General features: G+C 36.1%; 1 protein-coding gene across 1 annotated transcript in view; it reads right to left on the bottom strand.

Moving 5' to 3' along the window:
* LOC109413955 (tyrosine 3-monooxygenase) overlaps positions 1-17,320 on the bottom strand; it is a 140,795-nt gene extending 123,475 nt beyond the window's left edge. Inside the window, exon 1 of the mRNA XM_019687684.3 lies at positions 16,944-17,320. Within this exon, the coding sequence (XP_019543229.2) occupies positions 16,944-17,042 (99 nt within the window). The 5' untranslated portion in view covers positions 17,043-17,320. The remainder of the gene's footprint in view (positions 1-16,943) is intronic.
* Positions 17,321-25,063: the final 7,743 nt, after the last annotated feature.

Raw genomic sequence — 25,063 nt, 5'->3', positions numbered from 1 at the left:
TGCAGGAATACCAGCAAAATTTCTGGATAAATTTCAGGAGGAGTTTTTGGAAGAATCTCAAGAAAAAATCTGGAGATACCACAAGGAGAATGCCTGGGTAAGTTATATTTGTTCGGATTCTTATTAAAAACTACGACGCATTCCGAATTTCGGGATGAATTACAGCAAAAATTTCTGAAGCAATTTCGCCACAAATTGCTGAAAGATTTCCTATATGAATTTTGGGGGAATCCCAAGAAGAATTTATGATGGAGTCTCTGAAAAACCTGCGAGATATGTGTGGAGGGAATCCTGGAGAAATCCCTAGAAGAATTTATGATGGAGTCTCTGAAAAACCTGCGAGATATGTGTGGAGGGAATCCTGGAGAAATCCCTAGAAGAACTCCGGCAGCAACTCCTGAAGCAATCCCAGCATAAACCTCTGTGAAATTTCTGTAACAATTCCAGCAAGAGGCACTACCTTCTGATATACATTCGTTCATACAACAAATTTTGAATTTTGTATTTATGATAGGCTTCGCTCAGACCTCCTCTTGAATCCCTAGAGGCATCTCTCGAAAGGTAGTAATGTAGTAATAGCCTTTGAGGTGGTGGAGAAATTTTTCTTCTACGGATCCTTACTAACGGCTGACAACAATGTTAGTTGTGAAATTCGAAGGAGCATCATTAGTGGAAGTCGTGCTTACTGCGGGCTCCAGAAGAAGCTGCGGTCTAAAAAGATTCACCAAAGCACCAATGGTCCTCAGACACGAGACATGTATCATGCTTGAGTAGGACCTGCTTGCACTCGAAGTTTTCGAGCAACGCGTGCTAAGGACGATCTTCGGCGGGAATGTTAGGAATGTTGGAGTGTGCTGGTTGTTGCTACTTAAGACCGAAAGCACCTCTGCATCCCCACAACCAGCACGGACTGGGGTATTTGTTAGACGGAAAGGATTGGAGATCTGGGAGTCACCGTTGGGTCGGTAATGCAATGCGATTCATGGATTGGGGATGTTCGTAAGGTGATAGATTGCGTGGTGATTACTATGAAGGACAAGCGGTATAGTTCGCTTTGGTTGCATAACTTGTAGGCGTTATATACACTGTGCTGTGGAAGTTGGAAGGAAGGGAAACGATTTTTTGCAGTTCGTTTCTGGTTCTAGCGATGGCTATGAACATATGAATATACCTGAGTTGTATATGTAGAGAAGAGAGAGCGAGAGAAAGTGGATAGAAAGATACAAAGTAGGATGAAAGGAACGGGCCAGGGATTGAACCCAAGACCTTCTGCATACGAAGCAAAAGCGGTAGCCACTCGACCACCAAGCCCGTCAACAGTCTTTCAGTGCTTATTAATAGACAAACAATTATTCAGACAAATATTCAAAATGTTCAGAACGATTGGCGTAACTTGATTTACTCAATCATTTGCAACAGTCTGCATTTCAGTAGCGTGAATCTATTTCCATGAAAACTTTTCTGACGAAATTAACTACCTATTGATGTATTCTAAATTCAATACTAGCTTCATACGCTGATGATCGCAATGAGGTCACCTAATTAGTTACAACTAAAAGGTACTTATAGTTTGCGCTCGCAGCCCTCCCATCGGAATACAATGGAACTATCTGCTAATTGATTCATCATAAAAAAAAACTCCAGCACGTCAAAATCGCCATCAATCAGCGAACTTGTTCGAACAACTTCCTTTTGCTAAATCAATTCGCTCCATTCCAGTCTCCTCTGAATGGCCAGGTTCCGCACAATCTTCACAGCGGTTTTAATTAGTCGCAAGCCCAATAAATCGGCCGGCACTGACCCAGTCAGTCCTTAGAGAAGGGTACCAGCAGTAGCAGTAGTGTAGCGCCGCCAACAACCGTGGATACCATCAGCCAGCTCCATATGAGCGCCTCCGAGCCCATTAATATTCATTCTGATGATGATCGGCCACAATCGCTGCGGGAAGTACAACGGCCACACATATGTGATGGACGGATGGACGGACGGCAAAGGAACATCACTCGGATGGGCACTGTTGCGTGAAGTCAGAGTGTGGTCAGTTCTTGCGGGAGACCGGGTCGGCCATAAAATGGTTGCATATTGGTGTATGATTAATTTATTTAATTGACATTTAATGTTCCATATTTAAACCGAAAAAAATCTATCCTTTCGAATCAACTCAAATTCGTTTTGATCGACACAATGGGATTTGGCGATAGCGAGTTAAAAATAAACAACGAAAATTGTACATGTCCGCCAACAAACCATTACACAAGTTTACAAAATAAAATGAAAGTCGTGAACTTCTGTCAACGACCAAAATTTTTGATGCACAATTTAGTGCTGATTTCGAAACCGACCTTCAAAAAATTTAAAGTAGAACAGTTTTTGAGGTTTAGCTCAATATCGAGTTTTACAACTTTTCAAAATATGTAATTTACTAAAATTCAAATATATTGCGTTTTGTTCAACCAATTTTAAATCCTTTTCCATAAATTGAAAGCTGAATACAATACCATTCGATCATCTGAATGTAGGTTTTGCGTCAGAGTGATGAAATTCAAGATATTGACGATTTTTAGGGACGATCTTCTTAAATTTAAGCAAAATTCCCAAAATTTTTTGAACAAATGTATTTTTTTTAATAAGAAAAAAAACAACTTAAAAATTCTTTCTCGACGTTTATTTGACATATCATATGTAGGCGAGTTACAGTAAAAATTTCAGCTCAATCGGAGCATTGGTTACGGAGAATGAGATGTTTGAAGTGAGCGACTTTGCTTAAAAATAGAACAAAAATCGATTTCAAATCATCAACCTTGTATGGAAAGTCGAAAAAATTTCCGCTCTACTGTAATTTTTTTCTTTCGCGTTTTCGAACTCAGGGCATGATTCTACACCAAAAATGATCATCAGCTTACCGAGTTCAAAAATGCTGTAAACTAGTGTTATTGGTAGAACCATCAAACTATATGGAGTATTGATCAATCTAGATGGTTAAAATTGTTTCAGGAACGCAGCAATACTTCTCTATGGGCAACTTATTCTAAGTATCGATTCTGCAAGTTATAAAGTGCACTTTCATGGATACCCAAGTAACTATTCCTATTGTTTCTACTAAGATTGTGTCATGGATATGGTAAACCCTTTTATGCTTTACATAACATTCAACAAGGTCTGCACTATTGTACGGGCACATCCCGAATCACTGAAAAATCTTTAACGTCTTTCGCATGGTTTTCCTTTAGCTTTCAATTTCGACGACAACCGGCGCGGCGACTGCATCAGATAGGAACTCGCTATCTGCGCTCGCCAGAACCGCGCGTAGATTTTCCGCCAAGTTGCGCACACTAACCACCATCGTCGACTAGCCGTCGCCGTCGGCAGCGCAACCAATCGAGCAAAATCTACGGCACTGTGTTTTGAGGTTAAGTTCATTGCAAAGTTGCGCGCGGAACCCCCCCCCCCCCCCCCTAGCAAGTGCGTGGTGCGGTTTGTGGCCGATGGCAGCGGATGGTGGCACTTTGCTGCCGCTGTGCTACTGCCGCAGCCACAACCACGGGCTGTTCCTCATTCCTCGGGCTAGAGGTACTTCGGTTGGATAAAGTGCCGGCTGGTTTGGACCGGTGCGGAGGAGACTCCTACCGGATTGATGCAGTTTTCTCGGAATGATTTGAGCTGGGCAAGATTAACTTTTTTCAATCTCAAATTCTATCCATTGGAGAATGAGATGAAGGTTTGCTTTATGCCTTGGCTTATGTATTCAGCGAATTTGAAATCGTTAAATTTAGTTCTAGCGCTACATGTTTTGCACAATGTCCTCTCCCAAATCATTCCGATACAGATGCTATTCTATTTTATATATGAAGCATTTCCAGCCCAAAACACAAAATATGTCAAAATAATAGGGCAGTCGAAAAAAAAATTTAGCCATAAAACGTTTTATACAGAAAATTTGTTCCACAAATTTTGAAATTTTAGCTCAGTGGGTGCTCCATTCATTTGGAGCATAAAATCTCTCGTTTTTCATATTCATTCATTTTACTGTTATGAATTGAATATGTTCTTACATATAGTCAAATTTTCAATTTCTGGAAACATATTTACATTTCGTCTTAATTAACAAAGGGAGTATATAGTTGGGATCGCAATAATCGCTATATTCAATTTTTGTTGTGATTGGAGGTATACAGAAGTACTTGAATTTAGAAGGCACAGAATGTTGCTAATTGACAAATTGAGAGATGAATTTGTGAAAAAAACACGTGTTAGTGGGATTCGAACCAACGACTCCGTATTCGCTAGACCGGTGCTTTAACCAACTAAGCCACATAACAGGTAATGATTCTTCGGAATAAAAAGTCATACTGAACCCGAGCCCACACCATGAACATTCCTTTTTACACGAACCATATCTCTTTCGGCTTAGATGTCAATCCACAACACACCCGCATTTGTGTTTTATAACCACAAGTGAGAGCGAACTGTTTTTATTAGAAGCCGAGACTTACTCTCGCTATCCGCATACTGAGCCACCAAGCAGTCTGTTTGCTTTCATACTAGCGAATCTCCTTTTTTCTTCGAATGAGTCTAATTAGTTTTGTAATTCCGCCCAATTTTGCTTATCCTTTGACAGATATTGTGGATTTAGCACCAAATTGGTGTCGGAAATAACTTCATTGACTTCTGCTGCCTTTCTCATGCGTTAAACATAACGTCGGAAATAGTGCGCTGTACGGCAAATCTGATGCTCTATTCAGCGCACTACTGCCGACGTTATGTTTAACGCGCAGGAAAAGCAGCGGAAGTCAATGATGTTACTTCCGACACCAAGTTGGTGCTAAATCCATAATACGCGTATTTCGATTACCCCTTGTAATCTTCGTCAGTGTCAGTTATCTATCCACTGACACAAGATTACAAGTGGTAGTTGAAATACGCGTATCTGTCAAAAGATAAGCAAAACAGGGCGGAATTAAATGGTACAAAACTGATTAGACTCATTCCAAGAGGGTATTCTGCTTAGAGGGTTAGAAAAGTCGGTACAAGATCAGCAAATCTGCTAAATGCCAGTGGTAAAGGGCAACATATATCAGTGATTGGAGGTATGATCGGGAGTTATAACTTACTTACTCACTTATATGAGATGCATGTAAAATTAGTATGGCAACACTTCTGAAAACGATCAAATTCATGATTTATAAGTCGATCTATAATGCAGGTCACCATACAAAATGATTGTGTTGGATATTATTCGAAATTTAGTTTTTACTTTGGAATTCTAAAAAATGTATAATTCGGCTAATCGAATGTCTAGGCAAATTTTCTGTTTTTCTTGTATTTTTCGGCCATAATATAAATAATATATTAGGGGAATTCACTTAATAGCTGATTAAACTTCGCGATCACCAAAGCAATCTTTGATTATTTCATTCGCAAAATCATGAAACATTTCAAATAAGCAGAAAATCATGGCTTACGCAGCAATTTTATCTGTTTAGTGAGTACCCCTATTGTTTCATCCCATTGACTAATGCAAATTTCCTAGAAGATCCTCCAAAAATTAAAAAAAGAACATAAAATTATTACAGTAAAATAGAAAAAAATGTCTACCACTGTAGGCCTGTCCAATGTTTAAAAATGTTTTCTGATTCTCAAGTCCACCCCCATATTTTGATTGGCATCCAAAACTAAGAAATTGGTCAAAATTTCGGCAAAATCCATTGAAATTAAGAGGTGCATCAAATCACTTCTGTGGTTTTCGACTATTTTCGAACATCAAAATATCATAACTACAACTGCAAATTCCTCGAAAATTAATTCTTCCGGCAGAAATAGAAGGCTATACTTGTTTGCTGCAAGATTTTTCAAATAATTCCTTCACGGGTTCTATCAGAAACACCTTCTGGGAAACCTTATGAAATTCCTATAACGAAATATGTTTATTTCCAGAAACTTCTTTAGAATTTTAGACAGCTTTTCAATAATTTCAGAAAGTGGTTTCTTCAAAAGTTCTTTAATGGAATTTTTAGGAATTATTTCATTTTTTTCAAACCCCTACAATGATTGCTTTGGAAATCCTTCCTAAGGTTTCTCCTGGAATTCTTTAACAAATTTCTTCAGTGAGTCCAGTAGAAATTCCTACAAGTTTTTTTTTTAGAAATTGCTACTCCATCAGAATAATCTCTTAACCCTTCAGGACGTGCGCCGTTGTGAAAAGTACAACACTACCAAAAAAAACTCGCTCGTCATATACAGCACGAGCGCGGTGCAGTTTCAGCTGCTTGATGGCGCGCGTCCTGAATGGTTAAAATGTGTTTAGAGATCCCTGCAGAATTTGTTTAAATCTCCCGAAAATACTTTTGAAAACTTCTTGAAGCTTTTGAAGCAACTACTGATGTTATGACTAGAGCAATTCCTGTAAACAAGCCCCTGCACAAAGGGGAGGGGGGTAGTGATGGGTGTTAAACCACCTCTATTACCGATGTATACACTAGGCGCCCCTCCACCTTTTGCGGAAATTGGGAAAAAATTATAGATAAAAATCATGAGAAACTTTTAAAGGAACTCTTCTAGTAATTCCAACGAAAAAATGCTTGAAAATTTTCTGGAGGGATTCCTGGAAAAATCCGTACAGGAATTTCTGAAGGAATTTCTTGAAACATGCCTGCAGAAATCGCAAAGGTACTGGTGGAAATATTAAAGAAATCACTTAATAAGTTTGTGAGGGATCCCTGGAGGGTTTTTAAAGGAACCCTTGGAAGAACTCCTGAAGGAATTTTGAAATAAGGATTTAAGGAAAAAAAGCTAAGGAATACATTTTGGAGTAGTTTCTGCAGGAACTGTTGAGAGAATCTTTGGAAAAAAATGAATAATCCAAAAAGAAAAAAACTAAATCAATGCCTGGAGGAATATCTAAAAAAAAGCTAATGTAGGAACCTCTGGAGGAACTCTTATATTTTTTTTTTAACTGTATTAACGAGATTTTTAGCCCTAGGCTAGTTCATCTCGGGACCCACGCTTTACTTCCCTTCCGAAGGAAGAACTCACATTTTGCGAGTTTGTCGGGAGTGGGATTCGATCTCAGGTCCTCGGCGTGATAGTCAAGTGTTCCAACCATCACACCAGGTCCGCTCCACAACTCTTATAATTCATGAATATAAAGAAATAAAAAAAAACTGGAAGAATTTCCAGAAGAATATATTGAGAATTTTCTAGAACAATTTTCTCAAATAAATTCACGAGAAAATCCATAAAATTAAACAAATCCTATAGGAATCTCCATGAAATTTCAAGCAATATTTTCTGAAAAAAATTTCTGTAAATATTTCTGAATTCATAAAGGTAAACCTTAGAGGAATTTCTGATAGAATCCTTGTAAAAAAATCCCCTTGAATTGCATATTTTTAAGAAATGTTTGGAGGAATTCTTGAGGAAACTCCTGGGAAAATTCCGAGAAAAAATTTATGAGAAATTTGTAGAAGAATTTTCGGAAAATTCCAAAGAAAAATTCTTGGAATAATTCTGATAGCATTTCTTAACAAATTCCTTCAGAAATGTTTCTGCAAAAAATTTAAATTTCAGAAGAAATTTCTGAGAAATCCGTGGTTCAGTCTTAAGAAAATACTTGACAAATTTATCTAGAAACTCCTAGAACTTCTTGAGAAAATGCCAAGGAAAAATCCTGAGGAAATTCCCGAAAGAATCTCTGGACAAAACTCTGGATAAATTTTCAAATATATTAGAAATATACGTATTTCGACCTCAACTGTAAGGTCGTCTTCAGTGTCTTGTACTTGACTCAACTTGACTCAGCTTGACTTGACTCGAGTACAAGACACTGAAGACGACCTTACAGTTGAGGTCGAAATACGTATCTGTCAAAGGATACAAATTCTTATACCAATTCAAAAGAACAGTACTTAACACGATTTTTACTCTTTTTACTTACAGATATTCGCCTAACAAGCCCAGGTTCATCATCATCAATATACTGTTCTAGTTGTCAGTTATTTACTACGCTTTTAATGAGTGTGTTTCTTAAAATAAAACACTTTCTAAAATAAAAACCCAGATTAATCCACCTAGTGGTGATAGTGCCTTTCTCGTTGAATAAATACTCATGATCTTTTCGTCGACGTTAGCAAAAATGTACCTGAGTCCTTTATATAGAAAAGCAACAATTTTAACAAAGCCACCATCGATTTGGGAAACTTATTGGTGGTACATATTTCGATGTTATGTTCATAAGCAAAACAGAGTTGCAAAATGCATTGGGATCATTATGACCCCATTCTATTCACTACAGCAGCGGCGTGAGCGTCAGCTAATGCATAAAGAAGGTTAACTTTACTTACAACCACAGATCACTTTGTGATCTTCGACAAAGTTGGTTTAGCACACTTTAGGCTATATTTTATGTATTATTATTGGTAACACGATCCATGTGAAATTGGACCTCCTTACGAGAAAAATGCAGAACATGGAAATTTTCCATTCAAATTTCAATCGCTATGAGAAGAGCGAGGGCTCAAACCAGCCGCACCCAAATTGTGAGCTGTAATTTTAGAAGCAAAAGGAGATTGAAGATTGAAATAGTTATTTATGCAACAAGTTGCAAAATGGTGATTTTTTCAGCACGAGTCGTACATTTATCCAACGAGGCTTGCCGAGTTGGATAAATACGACAAGTGCTGAAACAATCGAGTTTTGCAACGCGTTGCATACAACATTTTTTGCAATTATGAAAAATATACTTAAGAACGATCATTTCTGACTGCTCAGACAGGTCTCAGCTAATACCACATGCGAGCATCCATGCGCACATTCCATTTTTTTCAATCAGGTAGGCTATGTTAATAAGTGTCACATCTACTCGGAGTCGCATCGTCAACGAACGTTTTTTGTGCAGCTGCTTCTAACTCTACGTCGGTTTAGCTGATCAAATCAGAATTAGAATCGCTTCTATTCTGGTTCCATCTGCCGAACAGACATAGGAGCAGCCGTCGAATAAACAAATGTATACGGAAGAACACTAGTGCTTCAGGAAACTTGTGAAAAGTGTACCATTGCAAAGGTGCCGAAAAGTAGTACTTTTCGGCACTTTTAAAAGTGCTGAAAAGTACTACTTTTCGGCACTTTTGAGCTAGTCAAGAAAAGTAGGACATTTCTGCACAGTTTCGGCAATTGAAAAGTGCAATCTTATGGCACGTAATTGCAAAAAAACTTTATTCGGTATTGATGCGATCAGATTATAAATTTTCCATAAAACGTTGTTCCATCATACTATATATTTTATCCGCAGGAATCTGAAATAGTGTGATTTGATGAGATCGATTTGGTCACGATTTTGTTCTCTTGCATATATAAAGACTTTCACCATTTCTTCACTTATAATCTTACCCAACGTTTGTTGTTTTGACGTTTACTTTGTTCACTTTTATAGAGACGAACCAGCCAAGGGCTGAAAGTCTCTTAAGTAAGGACAAATCAATCAATCAATTGTTCACTTTTATAATTCCGATATTTAATGTGCAGTTTGCATGGGTTTCGTTCAATTTTACGTTTGACTACTTCCGGCGGGACCAATTCCGGTTATCTCAAATATGGTCTGAGACTATGTTCTTGTCAACTGTTCATCGGGTCACCTAAAAAGCCGAATATTAATGTGATCTGAGGCTATTTTCTTGCTAACCGTTCGGCAATTTTTTTTAAATGCCACGATTTTATGTGTCGCATGCATGATTTTGGTTCACTTCTATTTAATTACTTCCAAATGAACACCCACAACCGATTACGAAATACTATTAGTAGTTCAAGATGTGGCCTGAGACTATTTTCTTGTTGACCGTTCATCAGATTATCAAAAACACTGCTCTGGTTTAGTTTCCCTCTATATTTTACCCCTTCCGGCGGGTTACTCGTCTCATCACTACCGGTTCCCCCAAATATGGTCTGTGATTATTTGCTGGCTAACCGTTTATCATGTTACTGAATAAGTCAATGATATGTCGCATGTATTGGTTCTCTTTTACATTTGACCATTTCTGGCGGGACACCCGGAATCGGTTCCGTAACACACTGATATGACTTGCGTCTAATTTTTGTAACTAATCATCATTTTACCTAAAAAATCACGATACCTCAATGTATGGGTTTGGTTTGAACCTATTCCCTTTGCTAAGTTTATCAAGCTATCAAAAAAGCCGCGTTTGCTGTTTCGCATGCATGGGTTTGGTTCAATTTTCTATTTACCCGCTTTTGGAGGGAAACTTGAAACTAGTTTCGGCACTACTGTCAGTCCCTAATGTGGTCTCAGCCTACTTCCATGATTAGCGGTCATCAAGTTGTCGAAAAAGTCGTGATTTGATGTGCCGCATGCATAAGTTTTGTTCACTTTTATATACGGCCACTTCCGGCGGGACACCCGTAACCGGTTCCGAAACACTACCGGTCCAGATATGGTCTGAGTCTTTTTTTATGCCAACCTTTCATTATCACGAAAGCCGCGCTTTGATATGTCGCATGCATGAATTTGGTTTACTTTTATATTTGGCCACTTCCAGCGGAACATCCGAAACCGTTTCCGGAACACTACCGGTTCAGATATGGTCTGAGACTCTTATCAAAAAAGCCCCGCTTAGATATGTTGCATGCATGGATTTGATTTTTTATATTTGGCTACTTCCGGCGGGACAACAGGAACCGGTTCCGGAACACTTCCAGTTCAGGTATGGTCTGAGACTGTTTTCTTGCTAACTTTTCATCAAGTTATCGAAAATGCCGCAGTTTGATGTGTCGCTTGCATAGTTTTAGATCACTTTTATATTTGGCCACTTCCAGTGGGACAACCGGAACCGATTCCGGAACACTACCGGTTCAGATATGGTCTGAGATTGTTTTCTTGCTAACTGTTAATCAGGTAATCGAAAATGCCGCAGTTTTATGTGTCGCATGAATAGTTTTGGATCACTTTTATATTTGGCCACTTCCAGTGGGACATCCGGAACCGGTTTCGGAACACTACCGGTTCAGATATGGTCTGAGATTGTTTTCTTGCTAACTGTTAATCAGGTTATCAAAAATGCCGCAGTTTGATGTATCGCATGTATGTGTTTGTTGTATTTTTATGTATGGCCCCTTCCAAGGGTACTGGTCCGGAACACCTAAATGGCCATAACTCCGGAACGGCTGTACCGATCCGAACCATTTTCAATAGGAAACAATGGGACCAGATTCCGCGTCGAATGAACCGTCGGTCATTAAAATCGGTTGAGGTTTACTGCCAAAAAGTGATGTGAGTTTTTTTGTACACACACATACAGACACACGCACACACACACATACACACATACACACATACACACACACACAGACATCACCTCAATTCGTCGAGCTGAGTCGATTGGTATATGTGATTCGACCTTCCGGGCCTTCTATCAAAAAGTCAATTTTGGAGTGAACATATAGCCTTTCCAGTACACTTAGTGTACGAGAAAGGCAAAAAAAGAAATGATGGTTTTGGAAGAAGCTGCTCCGGATACCTTTTAAAAATTATTAAGATTTTAAGATCATTAGGATCATTAAGATTTCAATCAATACATTTACTTCGAAAATGTGAATTACAAATGTGAAATTAATATGGTGTATCCGAACTTATTGAACACCGTGTACGTTAATTTGCTAAATGTTCAGTCAACACATTTGAGATTTCTTTTGAGTCAACATATTTTCACTATTTTGTCGCATTTCCATAACGTTTGTCACCGGAGTCGCTATTAGTGTACCACCTGATCGCATCCAGCCTTGATTGGGGACAGGGCCACATTAACAAATGTGTAGGTCCTCTTTTTGCAGTATATAGGGGAAATTGCCTATTCTCGGCCGTTTTGTTCTCTTCGTCTTTAGGGGTTTTTTGAAACCTATTGAACTCAGAGTTGGTCTCAAATCCTTCCCAACTAAGCTGAATTGTTTGGCCAAGTTTCAGGCAATTTGGCTGACAAAAAACCCCCATGACGAAGAGAACAAACCTGCCGATAATACCCATTGTCACCCTATATTGCTCATTCAGAATGTAAATAAATCGAGAAAATATTTAAAATAATTATTAAAAGTTCCTGTTCAAAAAATTCTTGGGCGGTATTTGTGGCTGAGTGTCACCTGGGATCTCAAATGGTAAATTAACTCAATTTGCTCTGATTTTTTTTTACGAAAACAGTCTCAAAAGAAGTAACATAAAGTTAAAGACAAGGTTTATGGAAGTCAAAGATGGCCACCTTGTAATTCGTTAAAAACTTTAAAACCACAAGTCTGATTATTTAGCAGGCCAACGAGACTGAAAATACTATTTATTGCTTGCTCACTCGCAAAGAATATTGAGTAACATTTTGAGTTTTGAGATGTATGCTCTCAAAAACGTGAAGCAAAATGCAAAATTTGGAATGTGGATGCAAGGGACCTTCACTTGAAAAACGCTTTTCCATAGATTTAATTGGGATTCATAACAGAATTTCGACGGAAATTAAAAGAAAAATTGATCATGGGGATACAGTCGAACCTCCATGAGTCGATGTTCCTTGACTCGATATCGACTCATGGAGGTAAATTTTCCCATACTGAAAAATAATTTCTGGGTTACTATGATGGTCCCCTCAAAAAGCTTCCCAAAGGATTTTTGTTCCACTACTCGATATTTCCTTGAGTCGATAGTCCTTTCAATATCGACTCATGGAGGTTTTACTGTATTAAAGAAAAAGCTGGCAAAATTGGTTATGCAATCATTTGCTTAATTTTTGCAAAAACTGCAAACAAAATTTCGAGCGGTATCCCTATAGCAATGAAAATTCTACAGTTTTCAAGGGACATTGTAGTGGAAATCTATTATGAAATTTCTAATTTAATTTTACATTTAAATTCCTTTGAAATTCCTGGAAAATCTTTGGCAGAATGCTCGGACGAATTTTTAGTTGGTTTTTACAGAACATGCATGCTACACTTTTGAAATTCTCTTAAGATTTATTCGGATTTTTTTACAAATTTCTTCTGCAAGGAATTTATGGAGTTTGTCAGGCGTTTACTATATTTGTCACACCCTTATTTCAGAAAAAAAAATCTCGAGAACTTAACAATACTTTCCAAAAAAAATAGAACCTAGACGATGCCAATAATCCACCTAGTCCTTAAAATATTTTTCAAAATGGTTTCAACAGTTCTGGAATTCAATTTAATTCGGTCGTTTGTTTTGTATGTAGATCAAAATTCTTATTCCTAAAACTTTTTCAAACTTAGGAAGAAGTTGCTAATTTTTTTTCCAAGAGCTTTATGAAAAAATCTTTACAGTAGGGTCTTGTACCATTAGAGCAGGTGTTCCTATTTTGGGCACTTGCCGCTATAACTAAGCTAATTTCAAGCCTATTGATTTGAGTTTTTGTATTGAGTAAGATACTGTAGGTGCCTAACTCTATACAAAAATTCAAATCATTCCGTTTGAAATTGACTTAGTTATAGCGTCAAGTGCCCAAAATAGGTACACCTGCCCAAATGGTACAAGACCCTATCTTTGAAAAATGTATAACCAAAGGCGCCGTTCACAAATTACGTAACGCTCTAGGGGGAGGGGGAGCCCAGCTAAGCGTTACGGTTCATACAAGAAATTTAGGGTTTTCATACAAAAAAGCGTTACGGAGGGGGGGAGTGGGGGAAAAAATTGTCGATTTTAGCGTTACGTAATAAATGGATGCTGCCAAACAGGAATATTCCTGCAACTCATTCCAATACTTTGCGGAGATTTTTTTAATACCTTGACTTAAGTATATTCAGCAGGAACTTTTTGACGCTCTATTCATCAGAGTTTTGGAGTTGCTTGTAAAGAATTATCTCTTAAGTTGCAATTCACAAACATAAAAAATTAAAAACAAAATCTATGTCGCTCTTACATGGAAGTTTATTTTAAATTTCGTTTTTAAGCAACAGTTTTCTCTGATTCGTTAGCATGAACGACCGGATTAGATTTTCTGTGTTTTAAATTTTAAAACTTCCTTAAGTCACATGGCCAGTTTATGTGTCAATTGACATTGACAATATAGACAATTTTACCATCATAACTAGCTACAAGTCACATAATTTCTAAAGAAAATAAAAAACGCTTACAAATCAAATCATAATAAATATAAACATTTTCACGGCACAGCATTTAAATATTCTTCAAGATTTTCTTAGAAAACCTTGACCATCTCTTTGCTATGGTTGGTGTAGAAAAACATACATTTCAAGTGAACTGACGATACGTGAAGTTACATGGTTAAGTTGCTATGTTTTCATAACATGATTGTGATGTTAAACACTTTTCTAACAATTATACAAAAATATCCTATTTAATAGTTGGCAGACAAAAAATTTGTTTTTCCACACATTTGTGAAATAGGCGAAGCACTTTTAAATATTCGCTTCACTAACTAACAGTCAACATGTTAGAATCAAAAGAATCTTGATCCAATATTTAAGAAATAATTTCACTCATTACTTACGACGAGTATTTTGCTAGTTTCACGGGTCTTTCAGGACAGTAGATGTAAAAGGCGTTTTAGCTGCTTAATAAAGACTATTAAAGAGTCGTAAAACTAGCGAAAACATTTCGGAAGACGTTATTGAATACCGTACTTTTTTGATTATACCACGAACAAAAAATAAAATCGCGTGATATATTAGAGCGTGATAAAATTGAAACATGTTTTTACAAGTGCATTTTTTCAACCAGAATACATCTACGCGCCAAAAACCATACAAAAACCAGAACACAAAAGATCTTGTTTTTCAAAAGGACTTTGCTGCTTTTGAGAATAGTACCATCTCATAAGGCTGTGGACCAAATTTAATCTATTCCAAAGAATGTACCAGTATTATGAAAAGATAAAATCCCTATGTTTGGAAAAGATGAAATTCAACCCACAGCTTTTTAAAATGATGCTGCCCAAAACGCATTGACATGTTGGTGTTTAAAACATCAGAGCAAGTAAAGGAAGTCTTAATGTATTCATATTATTAATTATTTATGTGGTGGTTTTGCCATTGTAGTTCATCGAAAATACCCAAGACCATTGCTTCCTAAACTTTGTTATGTGACTCCTCTACCGCTTGCCGGCACGGTTTGATTGTTCTTCACGAAACAAGATGAAAACACACTGAGGTTCACGATGACTCAGTTATAAAAAGATGTCCAATGCATCATTAAAAAAACTTAACTTGTCACAATTAAGTATAAATGTGAAAACCCGTTAAATCATTATTTTTGCACAAAGATCTAGAAGTTATTCTGAACTGCTTCATCTGCTGCATTGTACAGTGATGTAAAGCTAGCTATTTAAGATAAGGTCATAACTGTCCTGTTAAAATGTGTTTATATCAAATACAGACTAAACCCAGAACGAGGTCATATAGCTCATCAATCATTTTTTCAAACCAACTATGAATAGTATTCACACAGTTATAGCTTTATACATCGTTTCATTTGTTAGATAAATCTCACGGTTAGTATCCTGTGGGTGTATCTGCAATGATCAATTTCTCAACGACGATTTTCTTTCCGGATTAGGTATTTCTGGAAATACGTTGAATGTTCGAATGATCTCTAAGTAAGTTTCAATTACGGACCATCAGTGCTAGCATCTAACAAAATAAAAAATAAAAACAGAAATGAATTCCCAGAGAGAAAATCGATAGAGAGAAATCGATCATTACAGATACGTTCGTATGATACTGAGCGCGAGAAATATTTGGAAAGTTTCAGGTCGCGACTCCGAATAATCGAGTCCGGCGTCCGGTCTCTGATACACAGAACCATATATGTACTGATGTGCAAAATATCATTCCTTGGAAGATCCATATAGGCCGATTAGTTTGGAGTATATGCTAAGAAATATTTCCATCGATTATCATAGCGTGATATAATTAAAAAAAATGTCGTGCTAGAATCGAGAGTAATGGAGCGTGATTAAATAGAACCGTGACAAATTAAAAAACCACTGTATTTAGCTTTACATGCCATCAAGGGGAACCAGCCATTTTGTGGCTCGTTTCTACAAGCCATTTCTAAAGAACCAGCAACAAAGCAACCAAAATTTCAAAGAGCACACATTTGTTGAAAAGGAATGGTACTGAAATAATAGAAAATGGCCGCAGTTGACTAAATGAGAAACAAAAGTCAGATTTTTTTTTAAGTAATTATATACTTTTTTCTTAGGCAATCCCTTTGCATCTAATCGTTTTCTCTTTGGCACCATTTAAACATAATATTTTGGTCTTCGCACAAATTTTACAGCGCAGTTATTTTTGGCAAGTACGAGGCCACCCTCTAAGGAAAATAACAATAGTCGAATTGGTCAATACAGAGCATAATTGAGAAAAATTAACATCAATTAAACAACTTTAATCAAACTAAACAACAACTAACATTATAACGAAACACAAATTTAGAGAACTTAATAGTGGTTTGGCCCAATTATCGTACTCCAATTGTGTAATAAATTCATTAGTATAAAAAGTCTCTTATCGAAATAAATGATAATACAAAAATGCAAGCATGATAACATTAACTGTTGCTAATAAATTTGCAGTACAAAACGTTGAATGCACTTTTCTATGGACGCTCGAGGCACGTCTATTTAGCTATTTTCTTCAAAAGCAAATGGCGTCTGTAGTTCTATGTAATGCGAGTCACGCTGCCTTTACAAATAGGCCTATTTTAACAAGATACTAGGCCCATTGCCCATTGCATTTTCTCGACTGGTGAACATCCAATCGAGGTGATGTTTTTGCGCGTTTTTAGAACCAACCATCTTCAGAATTAATAGACCACTGAGAAATCACTGGGAGCTGCACTTGCTCGCCCATTGTTCACACATCAATATGGAAGAAATTCAATAGCACAAAACCCAATAGAAATAAAACGCATGCACTCGACTTACCGCATAACAAAATTCCTCTAGCAGGCATTGCATGGCTTTCTGTGGCGAGTTGCGCAGCTCGATGGCCAGATCGAGAGCCTTCATGAATTTGGTATGCATGATGTTAGTTTTTTTGGTCTTCTAAAAACTTTGGTCACTTGAAAAGATGTGCACACAGAAAAGCGCGGGAATAGCGTGTAATTTTTACTTTTTTTTCTTCTAATTTTCAGGGTAAATCGATCTACGATTACACACACGCACGCGTGATTTTTGAACAAGGCCCGAACACAAAGATAACACAAACACAAGAACACAAAAGCTGGAAGCCACACACGCACAGCGGGTAAGCACTACCAGGAGACTACGTCGTAACTTAACGAGAAACTGCAGTAAACTGACTGGATGCGCTTGGTTTTTGGATAGAGAAAGCTCCGGTGCGGTCTAGTGGGTACCACATCCAAAAGGGATGGGTGCCTGAGTGTCGTTCGGTTATGAGAGTTGGAACAATAGTATCAGCTGGTGTTAAACACTCAATTCATGGTTGTCGGAGTTGGATGAAGCGCTCTCGGACTATTGTACAGTAATCCGCCGATATGATACGTCCGTTAAATTGCATCAGCCATTCCATAGAAAAACAATACAGGTAATATTCAATATAACGTACAAATAAATTTTCTCTTTGCACGGTATATCGAAGTGTACGTTATATCTAAGCAAAAAAAAAAAACATTTTTTATGCTAGTGTTGATAAAGTCGATGTGAAATTAACCCCAAATAATTATTTTGGTGAAATTTACAAAACCCATAATGAAAAACATGAGTTTTCACGGAAAAGTCATTTCGTTTATTGTGCTTCGATATAACGCACCATCGTTCGGGGTGACATTAGAGGGTCACATTGGTCCATAGATCCCACGGATTCAATATAAGTTAGAGAATCCGACAGTGGTTGCAATATATCTTAGAATTATGTATTCTAGTAGTTTAGCACACAATATGCATGGCCCAATGTCATCCCGCACGACGGTACACTATTTTTTCAAATTGCGCTAATTCTGGGTAGGAAGGCTGATTTGGGTAATTTCGTAGTTTATCTCGGGGTTATTACTGGTAAAATAAAGAATTTCAATGCTGTACGTTTTATCGAATTTTCCATATCGAGAGTACGTTATATCGAAGATTACCTGCATAGGGCAACAAAAAACCCCGTGATACAGATTGAGCCGGTGTATTTTTTTTTATGGTTGTCGTTACTTGGCATTTAAACGTTAATTTTTAAAATGTATAGTTCTGCTGGAGACAGTGCTGTAATTTTATTTTTTTTCCATATGTTTTTACACATCTGAGAATTTAGTTGAAAAAAAGTACAACTACACTGATTTCAGCAAAGAGGTTCACGAGAAACGTCTGTAGAAAACCAAATGAAACAATCAAAATATTGGGTTTCTCGTTAACCCTTTATAAGGCAGTGGCAACTACATATATTGCCACCTTATACACATATTTTTTTCTGTTCGTTTAGAAATTTTTTACAACTTCTGTTTTAACTGATGGACACATTAGGCTTTTGTGAACACTCATGATTTTTTTGAGCCATAACAAATATGAATGGGCTTTTTTAGAACAAAATGTCTCTCCAAAAACATCCATTTTTGAGTGCGTGAAGGTTTATAAGCTCGAAATTCTTTTATGTTGAGCGAATTGAAAATCGAATGATGGGGAATGAAAGGCCTATGTTTCTTTTACTTGTGGACAAAATTTCAACTTGATTGCTTCATTATTATAAGAAACTCAGCCTTTTGAAAAAATGTATTATAATAAATGGGCATGTACTAAAATTGCCATATCGTCGAAAATAATTGACCAATCGAGTTCAAATCCACACATGTATCTCATGAATATTTGGGCAATAATCTGTAAAAAAATCAACATGATTGATTAACGCATCACAAAATAACAACATTTTAAACTTTGTTGACAAAAAGTTGAAATTTAGACCAATTTTTTTCATACAAAATCGACCATCGATTTTTTTGAAAATAAAAACGTTTTTGTTCATTACACCACATGTACTTTATATTCCAATGTAGAACGAGTGAATTCCGTGCCTGGTTCTCTCGGCCTTATAAAGGGTTAATGTTTAGACTACTGTGATAATTTGAAAACCCACTGTATTTTTATTTCCAAGCGATATTTCGCACCATTCAAACTTAATTTGTTTACCGGTTGTGCAGCCGATGACCCTCTCACGAACTCGAGCAAAGTTGTGAACGTGAGCCGCTGCGAAGTCGTGTGCGAAATTCAACTGTGATAATAATGAATTCGGGCCGAGTCTAAATGGGTGCAAATGTCGCAATAAGATGTAGAAAACTTAGTGATGATTCAATATTGGAAGATGATAAAATTCAAATTTCCTGGCGGTTTTCAAACTTAAATAAAGCAGCAAAGGGTAATCAGCAGCGTTCATAACAAGTATCACCTCGTGAATACATTTTCACTTTTTCTCTGTAATTCAGTGCAACTTTCTCATAAATTCACAATTAAAACAACGAAAAGATGTAGAAAATTTCAAAATAGGTACTAAATGAAAAAAACAAAACAAAATATGGCAACATTTCCTTATGAAGAACATGTTAAGATATTGAAAACTTCTAATGGTTTCGGCTTGCAGTCACAGAAATAAGTGTTGGTTCTGTTATTTCTTCGCCGACGTTTCGATCCTCGGGTTTGGATCTTCTTCAGGGCTCGAAGTTAACCAACTTGTGAAATTCCGTGTTTGCACGGAGGTATGTCGGGATTTTGGTGGAATGGCCTCATTGACAATTTTGTACCCTTGCTAAATTAATGGGAAAATTAATTAATGGGGGTTTTTCTACACAGAAAAAAATATGTAATTAAAATTCAGCGAGAAATCATGCACATAAAGGGAATGCTAGAGTTAGTGCACTTTTACATGAGATGTAATGTAAAATTACATTATCATCGTGTAAATTTCCGCCAACCATCGTGTAAACCGTCATGGATTCCAACCGGTTACGCAACTATTAGCGGAAATTTACACGAACGTAACGTAATTTTACATGATATCTCATGTAAATATGCACTAACTCCCCAAGCAACACGCATGTCATATAAGAGTTACGACAGCGCTAGTTTTGGTTGTATAGAAGTAAATTCGACGTTATTTTAACAAAATGCTAGAATAACGTCGAAATAACTCCTATACAACCAAAACATGCGCTGCCGTAACTCTTATATGACATGTGTGTTACTTGGGTCTAGCATTTCCTTTATGTGCATGATTTTTCGCTGAATTTTACATAAATATTTTTTCCTGTGTACACTGTCCGGAATTGCACTTTAAACGGATGTTTCACCGTCGAAGAAAGGGAGATTATTTTATGTTTTCGCACATAAGAGCGTCTGTGGTAGGAGTCGGAATCTGTCGGACACTGAACGATCATAATCGCGGTGATAATGAGCACAGATAAGGCAACGGATACATAATGTTCTAAACGATTACAACATTTCACCCTTTTCAAAAATGCTTCTAAATATTCTACAAAATCTATACGCATTTTTAATATTTTCAACGTTGCAAAACGCGCCTCCAACATTTGTCTATATGAAAAGAAGAACCACTTGTTCTCAAATGTAACAGCAAATGAATGAAAAATGAAGGACTGGCGTGCGTATGCCGTGATAAAGTCGGAACTTTACTGTACTACCGAAGTTTTCATTTCAGTAGGTACCTTCTTTATATTCTACTCCCTTTCTTTTTGAGTAGACAATGATCGACAAACCCATAAATGTTGAAAGAAAATATTACCAACACAATGCAAAATATCCCAAATAACAATAAATGCTTAACAGAGAGAGTATTAACTGAACATTGATTGTTTAATGGCGTTTGTAAAACCAGGATGGCTTAATATCAAGTTGAATAGGGTATTTATTCTTCATATCTTTATAGCTTTGAAACATTCACAAAAATATAGCATAAATCAACTGTTGTTCAGTTTTAAGTCCAATAATTTATGGCAGCCCCGTGCTAGTTTTCGTATTTCCAACATCGCTTGTTCAGCCTCAATGCTGGATTAGTTCAACTTAAGTTACTTATAATTCATATTTATCAAGATATTCTTCCTAGTTTTAAAATGTGTATACAATTATATGTGGTGTAGATGTTAAGGTGCGTGAATTTAATTCAGGAGGTTCAAGTTCAATGCCCAGTTTTCACAAGAAATTACTTATACGTTTAAATACGTCTCTTGTGAGAATTGAAGGTAGTAAATGGTGAAAAAATCATGTGTAAGAGTCCATTTTTATTTTTGGCAACAAAAAATAATTTTCGTCAATTACTGATTAAGCGAAGATAAAGCTGTAATGCAGCTTTTCAAAGCACCTCAAACAAGCTGAAGGGTGTATAAAATCATCAAAATTAGATTTTTAGGAGCTGAATAAAGGCTTACACCCGCAATGCTCAGCCAAAACAAGCTGATCAACTTACAGTGAAAATTTGAGATTTCCTATGTACTTTTCAAAAAGATGCAGCTTTTTGACCATTATATGGAAAGTGAAAATTTAAATGTTTAAAATTCATAGAGCAAAAAATAAAATATGGCAACACGGTCTTCAGTGAAAAAGATGCATATTGACATACTGAAACAGTCTTTAGAACATCAGAAGTCAATAAATCTCATCCAAGTAAGATGTGAATGATTTAGTAGTTTTTCAATGTTTTAATTGGTTGTTTGTACTCTATTTCCAAAAAAATAATTATTTCAAAAGCATTTTAGAGGATAAACTTAAAGTGTCTACGGTAATATTTTTCTGAGAAATATCATCTACAACTTTGTCATATAGACGGATTTCGCGCCAACTCGAACAAATGCTGGCAGTACCCTCTCAGATTACAATGAAACTTTCTGGGTGTGTAGACCTTGACTAGATAAGCCACTATGCATACTTAGTTTCTTCAAAAATTATCTAGACTATCTTTTGAAAAGGGCTAAATTTTTTTTCTGGTTTTTTTTCAAATGTGTTTAATAAAAAAAAAAAATGACTACTCCTACAAGAAAGTGTTGTATGGGTGATTATCACCCAAAAATATTGAAAAAATTCCAAATTGAGCCCTACACTGAAAAAATCGTTTTTAAAAATTCAAATTCGATATACAAAAAAAACGCCATCTTTGATTTCGATGAAATTTTGTTACAGATAGGTAAATATGGTCCCTACCAACCGTCCATGCACTAGAAGATAGGCACTTTTAAGGAAAACAAGTTTTTCTGACAAAAACTTTTTCATGTCCATACGATTTTTATTTCAGTGTCTTTTGTTATCAAAAACTAAACCAGTGAAGGTCGTAATCATCTCAGAATCCAATGAAACACAATTTATTAGGAGATTGTGTCCGATTTATTCAAGGAGATTTCCTCTTATTCATTCAACCAACTCATTTTTTATATTTAAATGAACACTTAAATGTATTCTCTTATGAAATGACGAATTTTGCCCCAAATCGTATTTTGAGTTAGCAGCACCTTCTGAGATTACAATGAAACTTTCTGGGTGTGTAGACCTTGACTAGATAAGCCACTTTGCATACTTAGTTTCTTCAAAATTTATCTAGACTGTCTTTTGAAAATGGCATTTTTTTCAAATGCGTTTAGTAAAAAAAAAATACTACTCCCACAAAAATGTGTTGTATGGGTGATTTTCACAAAATAATTAAAAAAAAAATTGAGCTCTACAATGAAAAAAATCATTTGAAAAAAAAATTCAAAGTCGATTTACAAAAAAAAACATTTTCGTTTTCGATAAAAATTTGTCCCAAGATATATTATGCTCCCTACCAACCGTCCATCAGGTATCAGTAGGTCGGCTCCAGCGGTACGTTTTCCCCCAACCGTCCATACACGACCAGATGGGTACTTTTAAGTAAAAGCAGTTTTTCTAACAAAAACTTTTTCGTAACCAAATGATTTTTTTAATGTCTTTTGTTATTAAAAACTTAATCAGTGAAGGTTAGAATACCCCCAAAATCCCCCCAAATGAAACACATTTTGTTATAGATTTTGTCTGATTTACTCAACCATTTGGAAAGGTTTTCTTTTATTTAATTTACATAAATACTTAATTAAAAATGTATCCTCGTCGCACCTTTTTATCGACTTGTTTCAAATGCATATTCAATGAAAAAATAACAACCCCTAAAAATAAACTTTGTATGGGTGATTATCACAAAATATTCCTAAGAAAACATTCTGATTGTGCTCTACACTGAAAAAAATAAATAAAAATAATACAATGTCGATTAAAAAACACATTTTTGATTATCGATAAAATGTCGTCTCAAGATAGGTAATTATGTTCCTTACCAACCGTCCATACACCACAAGACGGGCACTTTTAAGGAAAAAAGTTTGCCTTAAAAAAATGGTGTTTTTGTTTTGTTTGATTGAATTTTAAAAATGACTTTTTTTCAGTCTAGGTTTCAATTTGGATTTTTCCAATTTTTTTTCATTAAACTTGACTTATTTTGTGTTACTAATTACTAATATTTTTGTAATAGTAGTCATTTTTTTACTAAACGCATTTGCAAAAAATCGATAAAAGAAAGTTAACCCTTTTCAAAAGACAGTGTAGATGAATTTTGATGAAACTAAGTATGCAAAGGAGCTGCTAACTCCAAATACGATTCCGGACGAAATTTGCCATTTCCTAAGAAAAACCATTTGTAATAATACCATAATGTAATAATAACCCAGAAAGTTTCATTGTAATCTGAGAGGGTGCTGCCAACATTTGTTGTTGTATGTTCAGTACATTTTCGTGCCACCTTTGATTGGCCCGAAAAGCTTATTTTTGGGACGTTTTTGGCTTTCCAGAATTTTAACCATTTATGTTCAATTCCTACAGCATTCATCAAAGAAGCAAATAACCACAATACATGAGAGAATATGATGCCGTTTTAGAATGCTCAATTTTTCCAGAACTCAACTTTAGAATATCCAACTGGTAGCAAGAACTGATGGTCGAAATAGTTATTTTAGTGACCAAATTCTCGATAATAGTGACCAAATAGTGACTTACAGACAGCAAAAAAGTGACTTTTGCCACAAAAATTTGATTGGTGAGTAAACATTCTAGGGCATTCCATGCCTGCAGTTGTACAAAGCTGCATTTTTCTAAAATTTTCTAGCATGTATTGTGCAGAACTAGATGGACATGGCATGAATGTAAATGGATGTACCTTCCTTGATTATTTAGTCGGTTCCGATTGAAATCCTTTAGAACACATTAATGGAATTTCTGGGAAATTCTTGATGAAGTTTTTAGAAAAAGTTTTGACGGATGTGCAGGTTGATAAAGAAATGTTGGCGATTTTATCTGAGGATTTAAAGAAGACACACACAGAAGTTTATTGAACAATATTCCAAATAGTTTTGCTATGGACACAATTGCGGGTATTTCCTTCGTACTTGTTTAAGGAGAACATTTTTGAGTGATATTTGCTAAAATTTCTACAGAAAATTCTGTGAAGAAAAAAAATATTACGATCTTATATAAATTATTGGTCCAAGACACTGAAGACGACCTTACAGTTGAAGTCGAAATACGTATCTGTCAAAGGATGCAAATTCTTAGTGGAATTCAAAGGAGCAGAACTTAACACGATTTTCTTTTTACATAAATTATTTTCTGAGCGATGGGATTTTTTTGTTGAAAATAAGATTTTTTTTTCTAGGCGGTGTTGAGTGATATGTTATGCTTACAATAGTTGTTATTTTCCAGATTTTTCACCGTACAAGTTTCTGAAATGCAAGAAACCCTTAAAAAAAACTAGCATTTTGTACAGTTTGTTAGTTTGTGTGTTGTATTTATTCATCAATATGTATTATCAATAATTCGTAACATCTTACAAATTTCTTCAAGTAGAACAGCAGTCGACTATATTGTAAAGATTTGATAGAAGAACCAAAATGAAAAGACCAACCATGCTTCAAGATAGAGAATTCTGAACATTTTCAACAACATACTTTCCAATACACTCCTCAATAAAAATTCGAGCAAATTTTTCAAAAACGTCGGTATTGCAGTAGAAGAGCATGTCAAACTCGAGTCCATTGTAACGT

Source organism: Aedes albopictus, chromosome 2 (genome assembly GCF_035046485.1).
Source record: "Aedes albopictus strain Foshan chromosome 2, AalbF5, whole genome shotgun sequence".
Classification (NCBI taxonomy): Eukaryota; Metazoa; Arthropoda; class Insecta; order Diptera; family Culicidae; genus Aedes; species Aedes albopictus.
Note: the sequence above shows the minus strand (reverse complement) of the source record. Positions and strands in the feature narration are given on the sequence as shown.